The sequence below is a fragment of the Artemia sp. Qi Xiang Cuo genome, chromosome 16, assembly GCF_049724085.1.
Source record: "Artemia sp. Qi Xiang Cuo chromosome 16, ASM4972408v1, whole genome shotgun sequence".
NCBI classification, from domain to species: Eukaryota; Metazoa; Arthropoda; class Branchiopoda; order Anostraca; family Artemiidae; genus Artemia; species Artemia sp. Qi Xiang Cuo.
The window spans coordinates 55,261,428-55,276,224 of NC_142809.1; the positions used below are offsets into that span (position 1 = coordinate 55,261,428).

At 34.9% G+C, this 14,797-nt stretch overlaps 1 protein-coding gene across 1 annotated transcript in view; it reads right to left on the reverse strand.

Annotated features, from left to right (window-relative positions):
- Positions 1-11,032, reverse strand: part of LOC148943110 (cysteine dioxygenase type 1-like) — a 36,222-nt gene extending 25,190 nt beyond the window's left edge. The window contains exons 1-3 of the mRNA XM_089102017.1: positions 11,017-11,032; positions 10,525-10,721; positions 2,313-2,430 (exon numbers count right to left, since the gene is read on the reverse strand). Coding sequence (XP_088958143.1) covers positions 2,313-2,430; positions 10,525-10,700 — 294 coding nt within the window. The 5' untranslated portion in view covers positions 10,701-10,721; positions 11,017-11,032. The remainder of the gene's footprint in view (positions 1-2,312; positions 2,431-10,524; positions 10,722-11,016) is intronic.
- Between the last annotated feature and the right edge of the window lie 3,765 nt (positions 11,033-14,797).

Below are 14,797 nucleotides of genomic sequence, written 5' to 3' on the forward strand. Positions count from 1 at the left end.
AGTATAAAGATTGTATAGTGATGTTTGTATTGTATGGGGGGATTTATGTGAATATAGTGGAGGGTGACCAAGGAAAATAATTTTATTTGAAAATAAAAAATGTACCTACATGGTAAATTGAAGTTGGCATGGCTTCTAATTCATCAAATTTATCCATTGTTGTTTCAACTGTGTCAAAATACTTTCTGATAATTGAATCACATTGCATGCCTGTTAAATACGAAATCTCAAGGTCGAATTGTTATGTAAACAAGCCCTCTGATTGGCTGAGAAGGAAACACGTGATCTAACTGTTTCCTGGAAACTCATAACGTTTGCCTCGAGCAACAACAACAAATACTATTTCTGGATCATAACATTTGCATCGAGCAACAACAAGAAGGAAGTGTCATTGACCTGTCCCCATTAGACTCAATAATCCATTAAAGTGAGAAAGTTCCTGTTTTTTCATTCTCACTGACAAAATCCATAAATTACTGTTGACATCCATGAAAAACATCAAATAAATCGACCAACACACATAACCATCCAAGAAAACAGACATCAATGTGAGAAAGTTCCTGTTTTTTCATTCTCACTGACAAAAACCATAAAAACATCCATAAAAGTGACAAAGTTCCTGTTTTTTCATTCTCACTGACAAAAACCATAAACCACGTGGTTCTATGCCCATATAAGGAGCCCCGGTGGGAGTTATAGGGTCATCTCTACTATTTGTCTTGTTTTTTTCAGTAAAGCGCAAATTTGTTCTAATCTTGAGAAGGCATGGGGGTTATAAGCCCTACTCATGTTAATTTTTCCTTATGTTCGGCTTGGATCTGTTATTTATTGTAATATCTTTTCATGTTGAGTGTCAATTATCAATTGACGGTGACTGGTAGTAGTTTTACGCTTGGAAGATTATTTGACTATTTTTGCTCATTCTTAGCTTAATGTAGCTCTTTACTTTTCTTTGAAAAACTCGTTTTGTGGAAAGTTTTTTAAATTAATTATTAGTAAAGACGGTGGATTCAGTTAAGATATTAAAAGTAGGATAACGAAGGCACAGGGTATTTTTTTCACAGTTCCAAAACAAACAAAAGAACAATTATCAATTGACCAAAACCCTGCGTAACCCTCTGCCCTTTATTATGATTTTCCTCGACCGGCACGCCTCCTCAAGGTGACCCCGCATCGCTGTTTGCACTTATGATTCTAGACAGAAAAACACGCGAACGGTTCATCCCGCCAGAACCATCAGCCCAGGCAACAATTGAAAATTCTAAAGCACTTCTTGAAAACAAAGAAATTACACCACAGAATCAGTTCTCACCTTTACTTTCCAAAATAGTTCTCCATCTTTTTTGGCCCCCCCCCCTCCCCCTCCCTCACTTCAATGGAATCTTAATTACAGAATCCTAAATGCGATATTCTCGTTGAAAATACTGCCAGGTGAATTACGTACAACACATTTACATATATAAATATAAAATAACACAAATATTAAATCCAGACAGTCATTGCGAAACAGTGATGTATTGGAAGAATTTCGGGACCGTATTTTGTTACAAATGTCAGCGTTCAATTACCTAAATTGTTTTAATTGTCCATTTTGCTTCGAATGCGATTATTTTGCCCTTTTTTAACTCCAAGAACCATTTTCTTTTTAGTCCAGCTTTTACATTTTGAAAATTGTTGGTAAATTTCCGACTTTTATCCATTTAAAACACAAGTTTTTATATATTTGTTGTTGACCAGGGAACCTTTTGCGCTTTAATAAATTTGTCATATATTTTGCAGAATTTTCTCTTATTGGTTTAATCTTCCTCACCGATCTTCCTTCTTGTGTCATCAACGTTTTTGTTTCTTCTGCAGTTATTGTTTTTTTTATATTAAATTAGTTTTTTTGGACGAGAAACGCAGGGTTGATAATGCTTGCTTGTGACAGCCATTGAGAATAACCTTCATCTTAAACATTTAGTGAAAGCTATAACTAAGTGATCTGACTGCAAAAGCCAAACATTATTCTGGGAGGGAATGAAAAAAAACTAACCGTTTCTTCGAAAGCGTTCGTGTATGCCAGCAATTGATATTTTGAGTCAAAGTTCATTAAGGGTTTAAACTATTCATTCTCCCATTTTTTCCCGTCTTCCTGTTGTAAATTTTACGCTCCCAAATTTCATTAATCTATCCTAATGCGAAAGATTGAATAAAATCCGAAAAACTGTTTTGATTGGATTCTCCCATACTGCCGAGAAGCATGAACGGAAGAATACCTCCAAGCTATCTGAACTAAGCTCAAAGAGTCCAGAATCAATATCATAAATTCGTACCTTCATAAAACAATGCGAGTTTGAATGGTCATGAACGCTTGAACTTTGACCCTCTCCCCAACAAAGCAGCATAAGATTGAATTTTCCATTTCCTTCGTCCACCAAGTTCCTCGTATATCTGAAATAAGAACACTGACACATAGTAAATGTTTCATCGAGTTTCATGGGTGTTTTGTGAATATTAATTATGATTGATGAAACTCAATAATAACAAAGGAACAACGGCTTTATTAATAGTTCGAGCAAGGGATGTCCCATACCCAAAACATTCACACTAATACCAATCGATCCAAGATATCGTTATTGCAAAAACCGTGGACGAAAGTAAAGATTAGGATTTGGAACGTTAAGATAACCAGCTTTAACGCCCGACACATTCGACATTTTACCGAGCGTTTCTTAGAAGTGTATAGGATAGTAGTGCGGCATACACATTGGGCTGTAAAAAAAAAAAAATTCTCGGTAAAAGAATAGTCGACGGCAGCGATGCAGGCGTCCATTGTCACTGAACGGAAAAATAAACGATCGTTCATTTTAGCGCCTACGCCGAGATAGTGACATATGAGCAGCAAGGCATTAAAGCATTCTACGACCAACATAGGGGGTGTACTATTCATCAAATTGGTCATAGTAGCCCCTCAAAGTTTCCATATGATAATGTAAAATTCTTTGTCATAGCCTTACAGGTCTGATCGTCCTAACATACCTGAGAAATTTCTGACAGGTGTTACTAGACATAAGCACTACGACTTAAGGGGGCCATAAGATCTAACAAGTCTCACGTCGTAGACCATCAAAACCTATTTTAGCTGGATTATAAAGGTCCCACAGACCCAAAACATGTCCTGCGAGATTAAGTCATCTTCATAAGTAAATATTGGAGTAAGATCAATTGGGAGTATGTCTTTATTTGGGGCCCCTGAAGGTTTTCCCCTACATCCTTAGGTTTTAAAACATATAACATATGAATTAAAGAAAAAAACACTCCCTATTACGTAACAAGCAACTCCTATTACGTAAAAAACACCTGCATCTTGAAGAAAATCGGTCACTTGCGTCTTGAGGGAATCGCCGTTGAAATTTGTGATAAACAGTGAAGAAGAGTAGCGACTATGGACCTGATCGGAGTGATTGGGCCACCACTACTACCAAGAATTAATCTGAGCAAAAACCTGATCCAAAATATCCGTTTCGAGATATCGAAAGTGAAAATATCGGCACATCAATATCTCGATTAGTCAAATTATCGCCTAGCACCATGTCATGCAAAGCTACTGAGCTACGTAAATATTGCGATACGTCATGTCTTCTTTGTAACCCGTTTTTCTTGCTTCTTTTCTTGATCAGGTGAAATCCAGTTTTGCCTGAATCATTAAGATAGAATTGGTGGATAACAATACTACTCAATTCAGAATTACTTTCAAACGTAACAATGACAGGAAACATGATAATTTGGTTAATAGAAACATGTTGCACAATATAAGTAAAAATGTCACTGGGAAATATTCTAGATTGGCGGCTTCATGGAAAGAAACATCTTCATAAATTAAGTAGTATCATTAGATTCCTAATTGTTTTCTCTTTTGAAATAATTACCATATTCATGTTACTGACAATGCAACCAGGCTCCCCCCTCAGGTGGTCCCGTATACATCCCAAATGAATATTTGATCTTACTATTATAACTATATTTTAAAATACTATTTGAAATGATGATGGTTGCAGAAAAAAAACTACCTTGTGAAAAAAAATTCCATCTGACACTGATTCACGAATGGTAACTATTATTTCGGTTCGTCTTAAAAGTAAAATTTTATTGCGAAAAGAAATTTATGGTGATTTCAAAAAAAAAGTCTAAAACCCCTCAAAAATGGCATCGGATCAAAATGAAAAGTCTTCTATTGGTATCAGCACGGTCGAAAACCTATTTATGGGAAATTACAACCCCCTTCCTTAAACAACAAAGAAAAATAAACTTTTTTGCATGGGTAGCACTGATCTGTCTTACGTTTCTTTTCTGTTTTTTTTTTTTTTTTATTTCAAGCAAGGGTAGGGGGTGACCAGAACATCATAGAGAGATGTGTAATAGCTCATTCGATAGCTCAATATCTTCGGTTTTGGTGATATGACCCTCCCTAGTCCCTGGGGAAAGGGCTGCACACTGTATCGATATCGGACATATTGATATCATGCGTATCGGTATTGTTATTGGGCGTATTGGTATCGCAGGTATTTAAACAAATTTTTAATAGCTCATATAAAAGATATTGCTCATATCTACGTCCTTCCTATAAATTCAACCATCAGCAAGTTCAAATGGCACTAAAAACGGCACTTTAGGTACCGTGTCTCAAGTGGAAAACCTGGGGCTAGTGGGCAACTAGTAATCTTTAGAGTGACGTTTAATGGATCATTTGAAAGCTATTGCTCATATCTACGAGATGTTTATCAATATTACCATCCGTAAGTGTGATATAACACTAAAGCCAATACTTTTATATCACTTCTTAATTAGAAAAGCTTGGAAGTATAAAATGAAATCATCATTGTAATAAATGTGGTCCAAAATCCGTAACTGGAGGTTTGCAAGAACACCTCTCGTATGTTCCTCCTCCAAACCCCCTTAATAAGCTACGCAATTAAGGTACAAAAAATAATATATCAAACCACATTATTAGAGGCGTGGTTCTGTCGGTAAAGCGTTCGACTTCGTGCCTTGCGTTCGATTCCTGCTTGGGTGTCTTTTTTTTCAATTTTGCTTTTCTCCCTTCTATACGATCATTTTCAGATAATTTAACTGTTTTTATAAATGTGATACACTCATTTCTTAAACCATGTCCCAGGAAGGTATTTTGACAAGCAATTTGATTCAAAAGGGAATAGAGGTCATCCAGTTCATGGTTTGCAAAGACATTCTGAGTAGATCTATCTCTAAATCCATACCCCAACGAATGGCGTAATTTTGTCAAAGTCCTGTGGGGGTAGATTCAAAGTTGGAGCCAATTTTCAAAATCAAGTGAAAATGACAGAGAAAACTTAGCTATATAGTAATAAAAAAGGTGAAGCTGTACTAAAGAAAACTGACCTGTTTCAGTGGATGCTTGAATTATGCAGGTTTATCTTAGTTTTGACAACATTTTTGGAGAACAGAAATTTCAGCTGGGAGGGGGGGGGGGGCATACTGGAGTCGGGACAAAAACTGAGATCTTGAAGTGGATGTTGCCGCCTCTGCCCCATAGCAAATTACGCCCCTGACCCCAACCCCTTGCCACTAAGTGGTTGGAGAAGTGTAGGCATGTGGTTCTGGAACCACTAAAAGTTGTATATTAAGGTAAGGATTACTTATGGTTATCAGGGCCGTATCCAGGATTTTTGTTCAGGGGGGTTTTACCAATTTTTGACTTTTTTTGGGGGGGGGTTACTAATTTTTGACTCAGTTTTCGACTAATTTTACTGATTTTTACCTAGGTTTTACTAATTTTCGACTTATTTTCGAGTCGGTCAAAAAATTTCGGGGGGGGGGGGGGGTTCAAAACGGGTAACCCCCCCCCCTGGATACGGCCATGATGGTTATACTTACTTATTCAAATTATTTACTTGACAATTCCACCTTAATATTCTCTCCTTACGTAAGATTGTGCGTCCAAAAACACAGAAAGACAAATGAAAACAGTTCTGTAGGAGAATTCAGGAAATCCTTCCCAAAATTTTTGAAATGAAAACAAACTTAGTTTGTAATACCATTTATCGTACCTAGACAAGAAATGATATTTTTTGAAATTTTCATTGATTTTTTTTAGTAATGAGTGTTTTTTTTTATTTAGGGACAGGTCAAACAATTAAGTGTGACTAAATTTAATTTTTAAAACAAAGAATTAAGGATCTATTTCTTCTTTTTAAATTTTTTTGTTTTATACAAAAAGAAACGACACTATGTTTTGATTTTTTTTCAAAACTAAACTTAAATTTTCCTTCCGTTTTCGTACGGCTTCTTAGTTCAGCTCATTAATACGGGTAGAGATGTCTTATTTCCCCTAGATTGGACTTGATTAGAAATTATATAAAAAAAAAAAGGTTTTCAACTGAAACTAAGGACCAACATTAAAACTTAAAGCAAACAGAAATTATTCTGTACAAGCAGAAAAGGTCATAACAGTGTTGCTTCTAAATTAAATTTTAATCAAAAACGAGCATAGATTAATTTTTTTTATAAAACAATGTTTTTCGAGGGAAGCAAAGAGCGAAGTTGAAACTTAAAACGAACAAAAAAAAATTCCTTTACAGCCTATTTAACATATATACAACAAAACTAATGCCAATAAATCAACTGGTGATGTTTCCCTATATTTGTAGGATTACAGAAAACTAGCGCTTTAATGAAAACACAAAAGCAAAGTATAAAAACAACAATATTGATTTTGGAGTCAAAAGTAAATACGTAGCCTTAAAACAGCAAATTAATCTCTAACGCTTTTCATTGTCCACCAGGAGCTGCGATATCAGTAACTTTCAGTATACAATTAAGACTGTCTTAAAAACTTGGGCATAAAAATCATAAGTTTGAAGTCATTACACGGCATATAAAATAATGGATTGATTTATCAGATAACATCTTGGTCTCACCTAGTATTATTTGAAATGAAGAATATATCAACCTTAATATGAACTCTGGAAATCCAGTTATTTTTCTGTATAAAACAAAGGATTTTAAGTTGTGATAAATAATTTCTAAGACCACACTGGCTAATCATGATAAAACAAAAAAACGCGAAGAAATGAAGAAAACGAGGACAATTAACAGCCAGTGAAAAATATGTGAATCAAAGACTGAAATTGCCCTTGTTTTCTTCCTTTCTTCGCGTTTTTTTTATTTTATTAAGTTGTGATACAAATTCTAAAGCGAGTTATAGTCCTAATGCTAATAAGACCTTCACTTCCAACTTCACTTCCAGAAGTGATGCCAAATTAAACGAAAAAAAAAAAAAATAAAACAACGATCTAAAAATGCTTTACTTTTATACTGTTAAAAGTGCCATTAAAAGGTTTACTTTTACCATACCAAAACTACTATATTGTTTTGTGTTTTCAGTAAAGCGCTAGTTTTCTGTAATCCTACAAACATAGGGAAATATCACCAGGTGAATTATTTGCATTAGTTTTATTGGTATATGTTAAATGGACTGTGAAGTAATAATTTTTGTTCGTTTTAAGTTTCAACTTCGCTCTTTACTTCCGTCGGAGAAACTTTGTTTTTTAAAATTAATTAAGAAATAAGGACAACAATCAAAGGTAACATAATAATCTGTTCAAGAGAATCCTGCTAATAAAGAAATTCATCGTTGTAATGTTTTCTTTCAGTTATATATATATATATATATATATATATATATATATATATATATATATATATATATATATATATATATAAAACAAAAATAAAATACTAAAACAATTAAATTCTTTGTGGTACTGCTGCGTTATACGGACGCTTTTATATATTGTACAAGGAAACCAGTCACGAAAAACCCGTCAAACAAGCTATTCTCAAGAGACTGTTATACATAAATGACTGCAAAGCCGGGGTTTCTCAATGAGTTACAGTATTTTAACGATTGTTTTTTGGGGTTTAGGGGGGAATAAAAGTACCTAGGTTAGGTTACGTATTTAATATATGCTATGCTTTACCCCCCCCCCCCCGTAATGTGAAAATATATAGCCCAAATTTGTTTAAAAACTATTATATATTCATCCTATTTTATTTCATTAGCATTATCCAAACTTGAATTTTTAGAAGTGTCCGTATAATGCACCAGTACGTTCTTTCTTTATAACAAGCACGATGTTTCTGTTAATCAGATTATCATGTTTCCTTACGCTATTTTCTATTTATAAAGTCATTTCAAATAATATTTCGATATATTACGCACTCAATCCCAGAGGGAGATAAATTCCAGACTGGCAGTGAGAATATATATATATATATATATATATATATATATATATATATATATATATATATATATATATATATATATATATATATATATATATATATATATATATATATATATATATATATATATATATATATATATATATATATATATATATATATATATATATATATATATATATATACATATATGCAGAACCATTCCTATGGGAAGGGGGGGGGGGGGCAACCAGGGCAGTTAATTTTGATTATATTTGAGTAGGGTGAGGGGCGTTGTAACTGATTTTTCCTTAGGAGGGGGGGGGGTGTATGTGTAAGTGAATTGATTATTACATATGGAAAGAACATAAAAATAAATTTAGTAGTGTGTCCACCTTGTCTTGTCCCTATGTCGGTTGTGGGATCTCATATATATGTGGGATCTCAAACGCAAACAGAATATTCGAAAAGAGCATAAAATAAGGGATCTAACGGTAGGCCCGATACTTTAATTTTATTCAAATGTTTCCTTCTGAGGAGAGTCGCCAAAATAGAACATTAACTTTCATCGTTTTTTTTATGTATTTTTTTTTTTTTTTGGTAACATCCTGGGCCTACATCTGGGAAAATGAGGAGGGGTGCATTGCCAGAAAACCCACCACGGTATTGTGCAAAGAGCATAAAATAGTAAATCTAAAGGTAGGCCTACTGATTTTCATTAATTGGTCCAGCGTGTTTGATAGATGCAGTCAACTAGAGCAAATTTACTTTAATCATGACCCAGAAAGAGGGTCAAGTTTCTACATCCACTGCTTTCGATTTGTAAGGTTTTAAGAACTATGTGATAGAAATTCTGATGCCACTTTTCCTAAACTTAAATAATTATCTTCAAATTAAGTTTCATTAACATACTGACAAAAGGGCACAGGCCTAGAATCAGTGGCGTAATTTCGTCAAAATCCTGGGAGGTAAGGGGTCAACATTGGAGCCGATTTTTTCAAAACAAGTGAAAATTACAATTAAAACTGATAAATGAGCCATATAACACCCCATAGGTTGTTATACTAAAGAAAACCGGGTATTTACTTATTATATCGACCACACTCTGTTCTTGATCTGTTGTCAAACCGGTTTCTCTGTGTACACACGGAGATAATTAGCTTAGCCTGAGTGAGATAAAATATTATGCAGGTATATTTTAATTAAATATTTAACTTATAGAGTTGGTTAGGTATTTACTATAATGCGTTCTGGGCGGCCTACTTTCCATTATTCTATGTTATAGTTTTCATAATTTTGTTACTAAAGTATAATATTTTCATCACATTTTGGCATATTTAATTATGATTAATGTAACTGTACCTCTTGAGTATGGTCGATAGAATACGCAAGTACCGAAAATCTATCCGTTCCTGTGAATGCTTGAATTATGGAGCGTTATCTTAGTTTTGACAAGATTTATTAAGAAACTAAATTTCAGCTGGGGGGAAACTGGGTTCTGGGGGGCATAGCAAATTACACCCCTCCCTAAAATTTGGGTTATTAAGTAGGAAACCTGCCCTAGGATGGATGATAAACTAACATTTACCCCCCCCCCCCCCAATTCGAAAATAAATAGCCCCAAAAAACGTTTCCCATTCCTATTGGCATGCGTCACTTTTGCTTCAACCCGTGAAGCCTACCCTTAAATTAAATCAACGCAGACGAAATCAAAAATGGAAAAGACATGGGAAATATATTATTTTGGCTATATGTTTGGACACTACGAGAAGGGGGGGGGGGGTACACCATAGTGCAAGTCTCTTCAAAAGGTATTAATTACACATGTTCTGCATATTATGAAGTAACAATTGTTTTCTTAACAAGTTGGTAAAGTTCTACCAAATCATATTATTGAGTTAGGACTAAACTAAATATACCATTTGATACCTTTTTTTATTCTTTTTACAAATATAATAAACTTTTCTATTACAAAGTAATTTCCCCCCCCCCCCCCTATATATGCCAAGTCCGGGTTAGGTTAGGTTGGGTATATATAGGGGGGCTGAAATTCATTTCCAATAGAAATGATTATTATATTTGTAATCAGCATAAAAAAAGGCATCAAATGGTGTATTCACTTTATTCCTAACTCAATAATATGATTTAGTAGAACTTTACCAACAAGTTTCCTTCTCAATATTCCCGCTTCTATGCTTCTACCGACAAAAGTATCTATTGTGTCATACTTCTTGATCAAATTAGCCTAGAATTGATCTAACTAAGAAACATATAGGCTACCTGTAACGATCAAATTTAGCAAACTTTTTCCAGTCAGCAGGGTTACTTCTATAGTTTGTCATCAAATCTTCAACATAGTCTACATCAACTTCATCACCTTCAAATGCGGCATGCACCTCTTGAATAAGTTCATCAAGAGAATTTACCTTCGGCGCCGTTAATTTCTTTCCACACATGTTTCAGTTAAACGTGTCTGACTAAATGAGAAAAAATCAGATAGAGGATAGTCAGAGCAAAGATTAAATGGCGCTTTTCTATTGGCTCGTGAATGGGCGAGGTCGTATTTAACTACGTCAAAATAACCGGTTGTACTTGATTTTCACAAATATTAAGCAATAAGATTTTTTCGGAACTGTATTAGGCTTGAATTCCTAGATTCGCAAAATTTGTTTAATAGCCAGGCTATATTATTTGGTAGGGTTAGTTTATAATATCCTACCCAATAGTTTTTTTTGGAACACGATGCTTCCGTACAATCCAGAACACACTTACACACTCGAAAGGTTTGCTAAATATACGATCTATGAAAACCGGTTTCATAGCCACAAAGATAAATAACCGTTGACAGAACACATTGGTCTTTATTTGTGCAGGGTAGGGCGTGCTGTTCTTTTATCTATAACCCACACGCGATATTTTACAGCGAAGATTCTAAAGAAACTAGTCAAACAGGTTTTTTTCAACGGAGATTTCCTTTGCTGAGGATTGCAAACAGTAATTTATCACTGCGTTTACAATATTTAAACTTTTATTTTCTGGGGTTTAGAGGGAAAATAGTACCTTGGTTTGGTTAAGTTACTTACGTATTTAATATATTATATGCTTTACCCCCCCCCCCCCCAGGGACAGCTCCAAGATATTTTAGGGGGGGAGGGACAAAATAGGTTGATCCGGTAAACTTGCGTTAGGATTATATACGAGTATAATCCTTTATCATGTTTTGCTTTTTAATCCTTTATCCTGTTATCTTTTTATCCTGTTTTACTTTATTTCATTAGCATTAACGAAACTTCACTTCTCCTTTGTGTTACAGATAATAGAACAGTATTGGGTAGGGTTAGGTCACTTTACCCCTACACACCCCTAATGTGCAAATACATAGCCCAAATTGTTATTTTAGGTTACTTTACCCCCCCCCCCTTTCTAATGTGCAAAAATATAGTTCAACTTCACTTTTTGAGTGTATTCTGGATTGTACGGAAGTATCTGGCAATTTTATGTTATAAGGGTAGTTTCAGTCAAAACTCGACTGGCAATTGTGCAGCCTATAGGTTACTACAGACAAAATTATAATGATTTTCTAGGCTCAAGTGCGTCTATGGGGAGGGTCGATCTTGAGACCTACGCAAAATCAGTGAATTTGCAATTTCTGCTGTAATCTCTTACATTGTCTAAATAATATATCTCTTTTGTGTTCTTTTCAAAGTCACCTTCCCTCTTGAACACCAGCCCCTCCTCAAAAATTTTTTACTGAGTATATACCTAGATTTGCCAAAAAAAAAAGAGTTACAAGAAATCTAAAACGAATGGAAATTGGAAAATGTGAGGGGGTTTGCCACGCCCTTAGTCCCACACCAGGTTTTAATGAGCATGATTCTTAACTGGGTATATTTATTCGAAATGATTCGACAGCCATTTTTCAACGTCTCGTTTCTAAACCGATTTACCCACAAGATAGAGATTCTCGGTATACACATTATGTGTTTTTTTACTCACCAAAGTGCTATGATTTTACATCTCACATCTTACTTCTGTCTACTCAGATTATCATTTTTTTTCATCAAAGTACTAAGAACTTATAGCTCACATCCAACAAGTTTGTTTATTTACCAAAGTTCTAAAATCTTACAGCTCACTGCCAAGTAGAGCATTGAAGAGAGAATCTCATCGAAGTTTTTTTTTTTACCACTGATCAGAGTAGAACGAAGAAAGATATTTTAAAAAAATTACTAAGAAGCAGAATTAGAGTCCTCTAATTTTCGTTAAATTCGTCTTATCAAAAGATGTAACATCGTAAGATGTTAAACCTGATTGGTTCAAATAATTTCTATAAATTAACTGATATCTCACACATATCGAGAACGGTCATACCACATTGAAAGTATTTAGTCTCGTCAGATTCTCTAAGTCATACAACGTCGGACCCAGTCAGTACTTGGAAGGGTGACTGCTTTGTGACACAAGGTGCTGTTGACACATTTTTTTTTAAATCAAGTTAGGCGTGAAGTCAGATTAAGACAAGCAGAGGTCTGACATCAGAAGTCCATAATATGCGCTGATTCACTGTCTGTTCTAAATTACCTTTCACGTCAGCAAAGCCCAGGACCAAAATATTGCCCTTACGATTGAAAATACGATAACACAATTATCAAGAAAAGATACTTTTTTTTTTTTTAAGATACTTATTGGGCTCCTTCACACTGCGGAATAGTAAAAAATTAATTAGCAAAATTGATAGCAAAAGAATCATCCCAACTAGATTTCACAACTTTTACCACAGTAGACAGAACATACAGTATCGACAAAGGCTATACTCTCCATTAAAAATATGTGACACAGATTTGAAACCACACAAGATTCATACTCCGCCTTCGCACACGCGCGATTCCGAAGTACACATGACGATAAGCCTATGGAAAGCCTGTTTTTTTGGTGTTTTCGATTCACGACTCAAATAGCAGACAAAATTATAATAGCAAGAAAAAACTATAGGCTAATCAAGAAAAATATAAATTTTTTTTTCCTTATACGGATCAAGATTAGCAAAGGGTAACTTGTACAAGTCCTTCTTTCCAAGGGGGGAGTGAAGTAAAGTACATGCTTTCCTCAGACGAATAAAAAATGTGTCTCTAAACAATAAATAGGTAGGTTATATAATTTTATATTTATTGACAGATAGATATTTTTGAAAATTATAACATTAAAATAAAATAAAATCAAAACTCATAATATAATATTTATACTGTGGTTGCAAGGAATCAGGCTCGGCTAATCAAGCCAGGTTTGCAACAGTTCTCCACGACCAGATCCTTTTTTGATATTGAATAAATGGGTTGTCCGACAAAAATTTATCATAGACAGCGCAATAGTGCTGCCTAAGTAAAGAACGATGTTGGCACAATGTATTATTTTTTTTCTAGATTAGGGCACTTCGTATCAAATGAGTTGTCGTAGAAACTTAGAAAAGGGCTCATTCGATTGGAAATTGGAATGGCTAGTGCCCTTTTAGATAGTCAAAAGTGATTGGAAGGCAAGTAATACCCCTTCCACGCCCTGCAATTCCCCAAACACATCCAATCAAAATTTTGAGATAGCCATTTTGTCCAACGTAGTTGATTTCCAAATAGAAATTATGTTTTTGAGAGGGACACCCCCCCCCCAAAGTAAGTTCTATAAATTATAAAAAGGTCTCATTTGATTGAAAATTCAGAGGACTAGTGCCCTTTTTAACAGTCGAAAGTGATTGGGGAGCAACTAACACCCCTCTCACGCCAATATTTTCCCCAAACACATCCAATCAAAATTTTGAGATACCCATTTTGTTCAAAGTAGTTGAAAGTTCTGGAAGCTAGGTCCTTGAGGATGACAACCCCCCCCCCCCCCACAGCCCTCAGAGCAAGATATGTAAGTTATGCCCTGGGGGCATATAAGGTTTTTATAGAAAACATTGTTGTAGAAACTTCAAAAAGGCCAATTTTTTCCAACGTAGTTGAAAGTTCTGGAAATTACGTCTTTGAGGATGACAACCCCCTAACAGCCCTCAGGACAAGGGTTGTAAGTTATATCCTGGGGCATATAAAGTTTTTATAGAACGCAGTGGCGTAGAAACTTCAAAAAGGGCTCATTTAATTAGAAATTGAAATGGCTTTTGCCCTTTTTAATAGTCGAAAGTAATTGGAAGGCAACTAACACCCCTTCCATGCCCACTATTTCCCCAAACACATCCAATCAAAATTTTGAGATAGGCCTTTTGTTCCACGCCGTTAAAGTTAGTAGACCCTTGCCCCCTTAGGGCAAGGGTTGTAAGTTATGCCCTTGGGGCATAAAAGGTTTTTTTTATAGAAAGCGTTGTCGTAAAACTTCAAAAACGGCTCAATCGTTTGGAAATTGAAAGGGCTAGTGCCATTTTTAATAGTTAAAAGTAATTGGAGGGCAACTAACATCCCTCTCACGCCCACCATTTCCCCAAACACATGCAATCAAAAATTTGAGATATTCATTTTGTTCAACGTAGTTAAAAGTTCTGGAAATTAGGTCTTTGAGGATGATAACC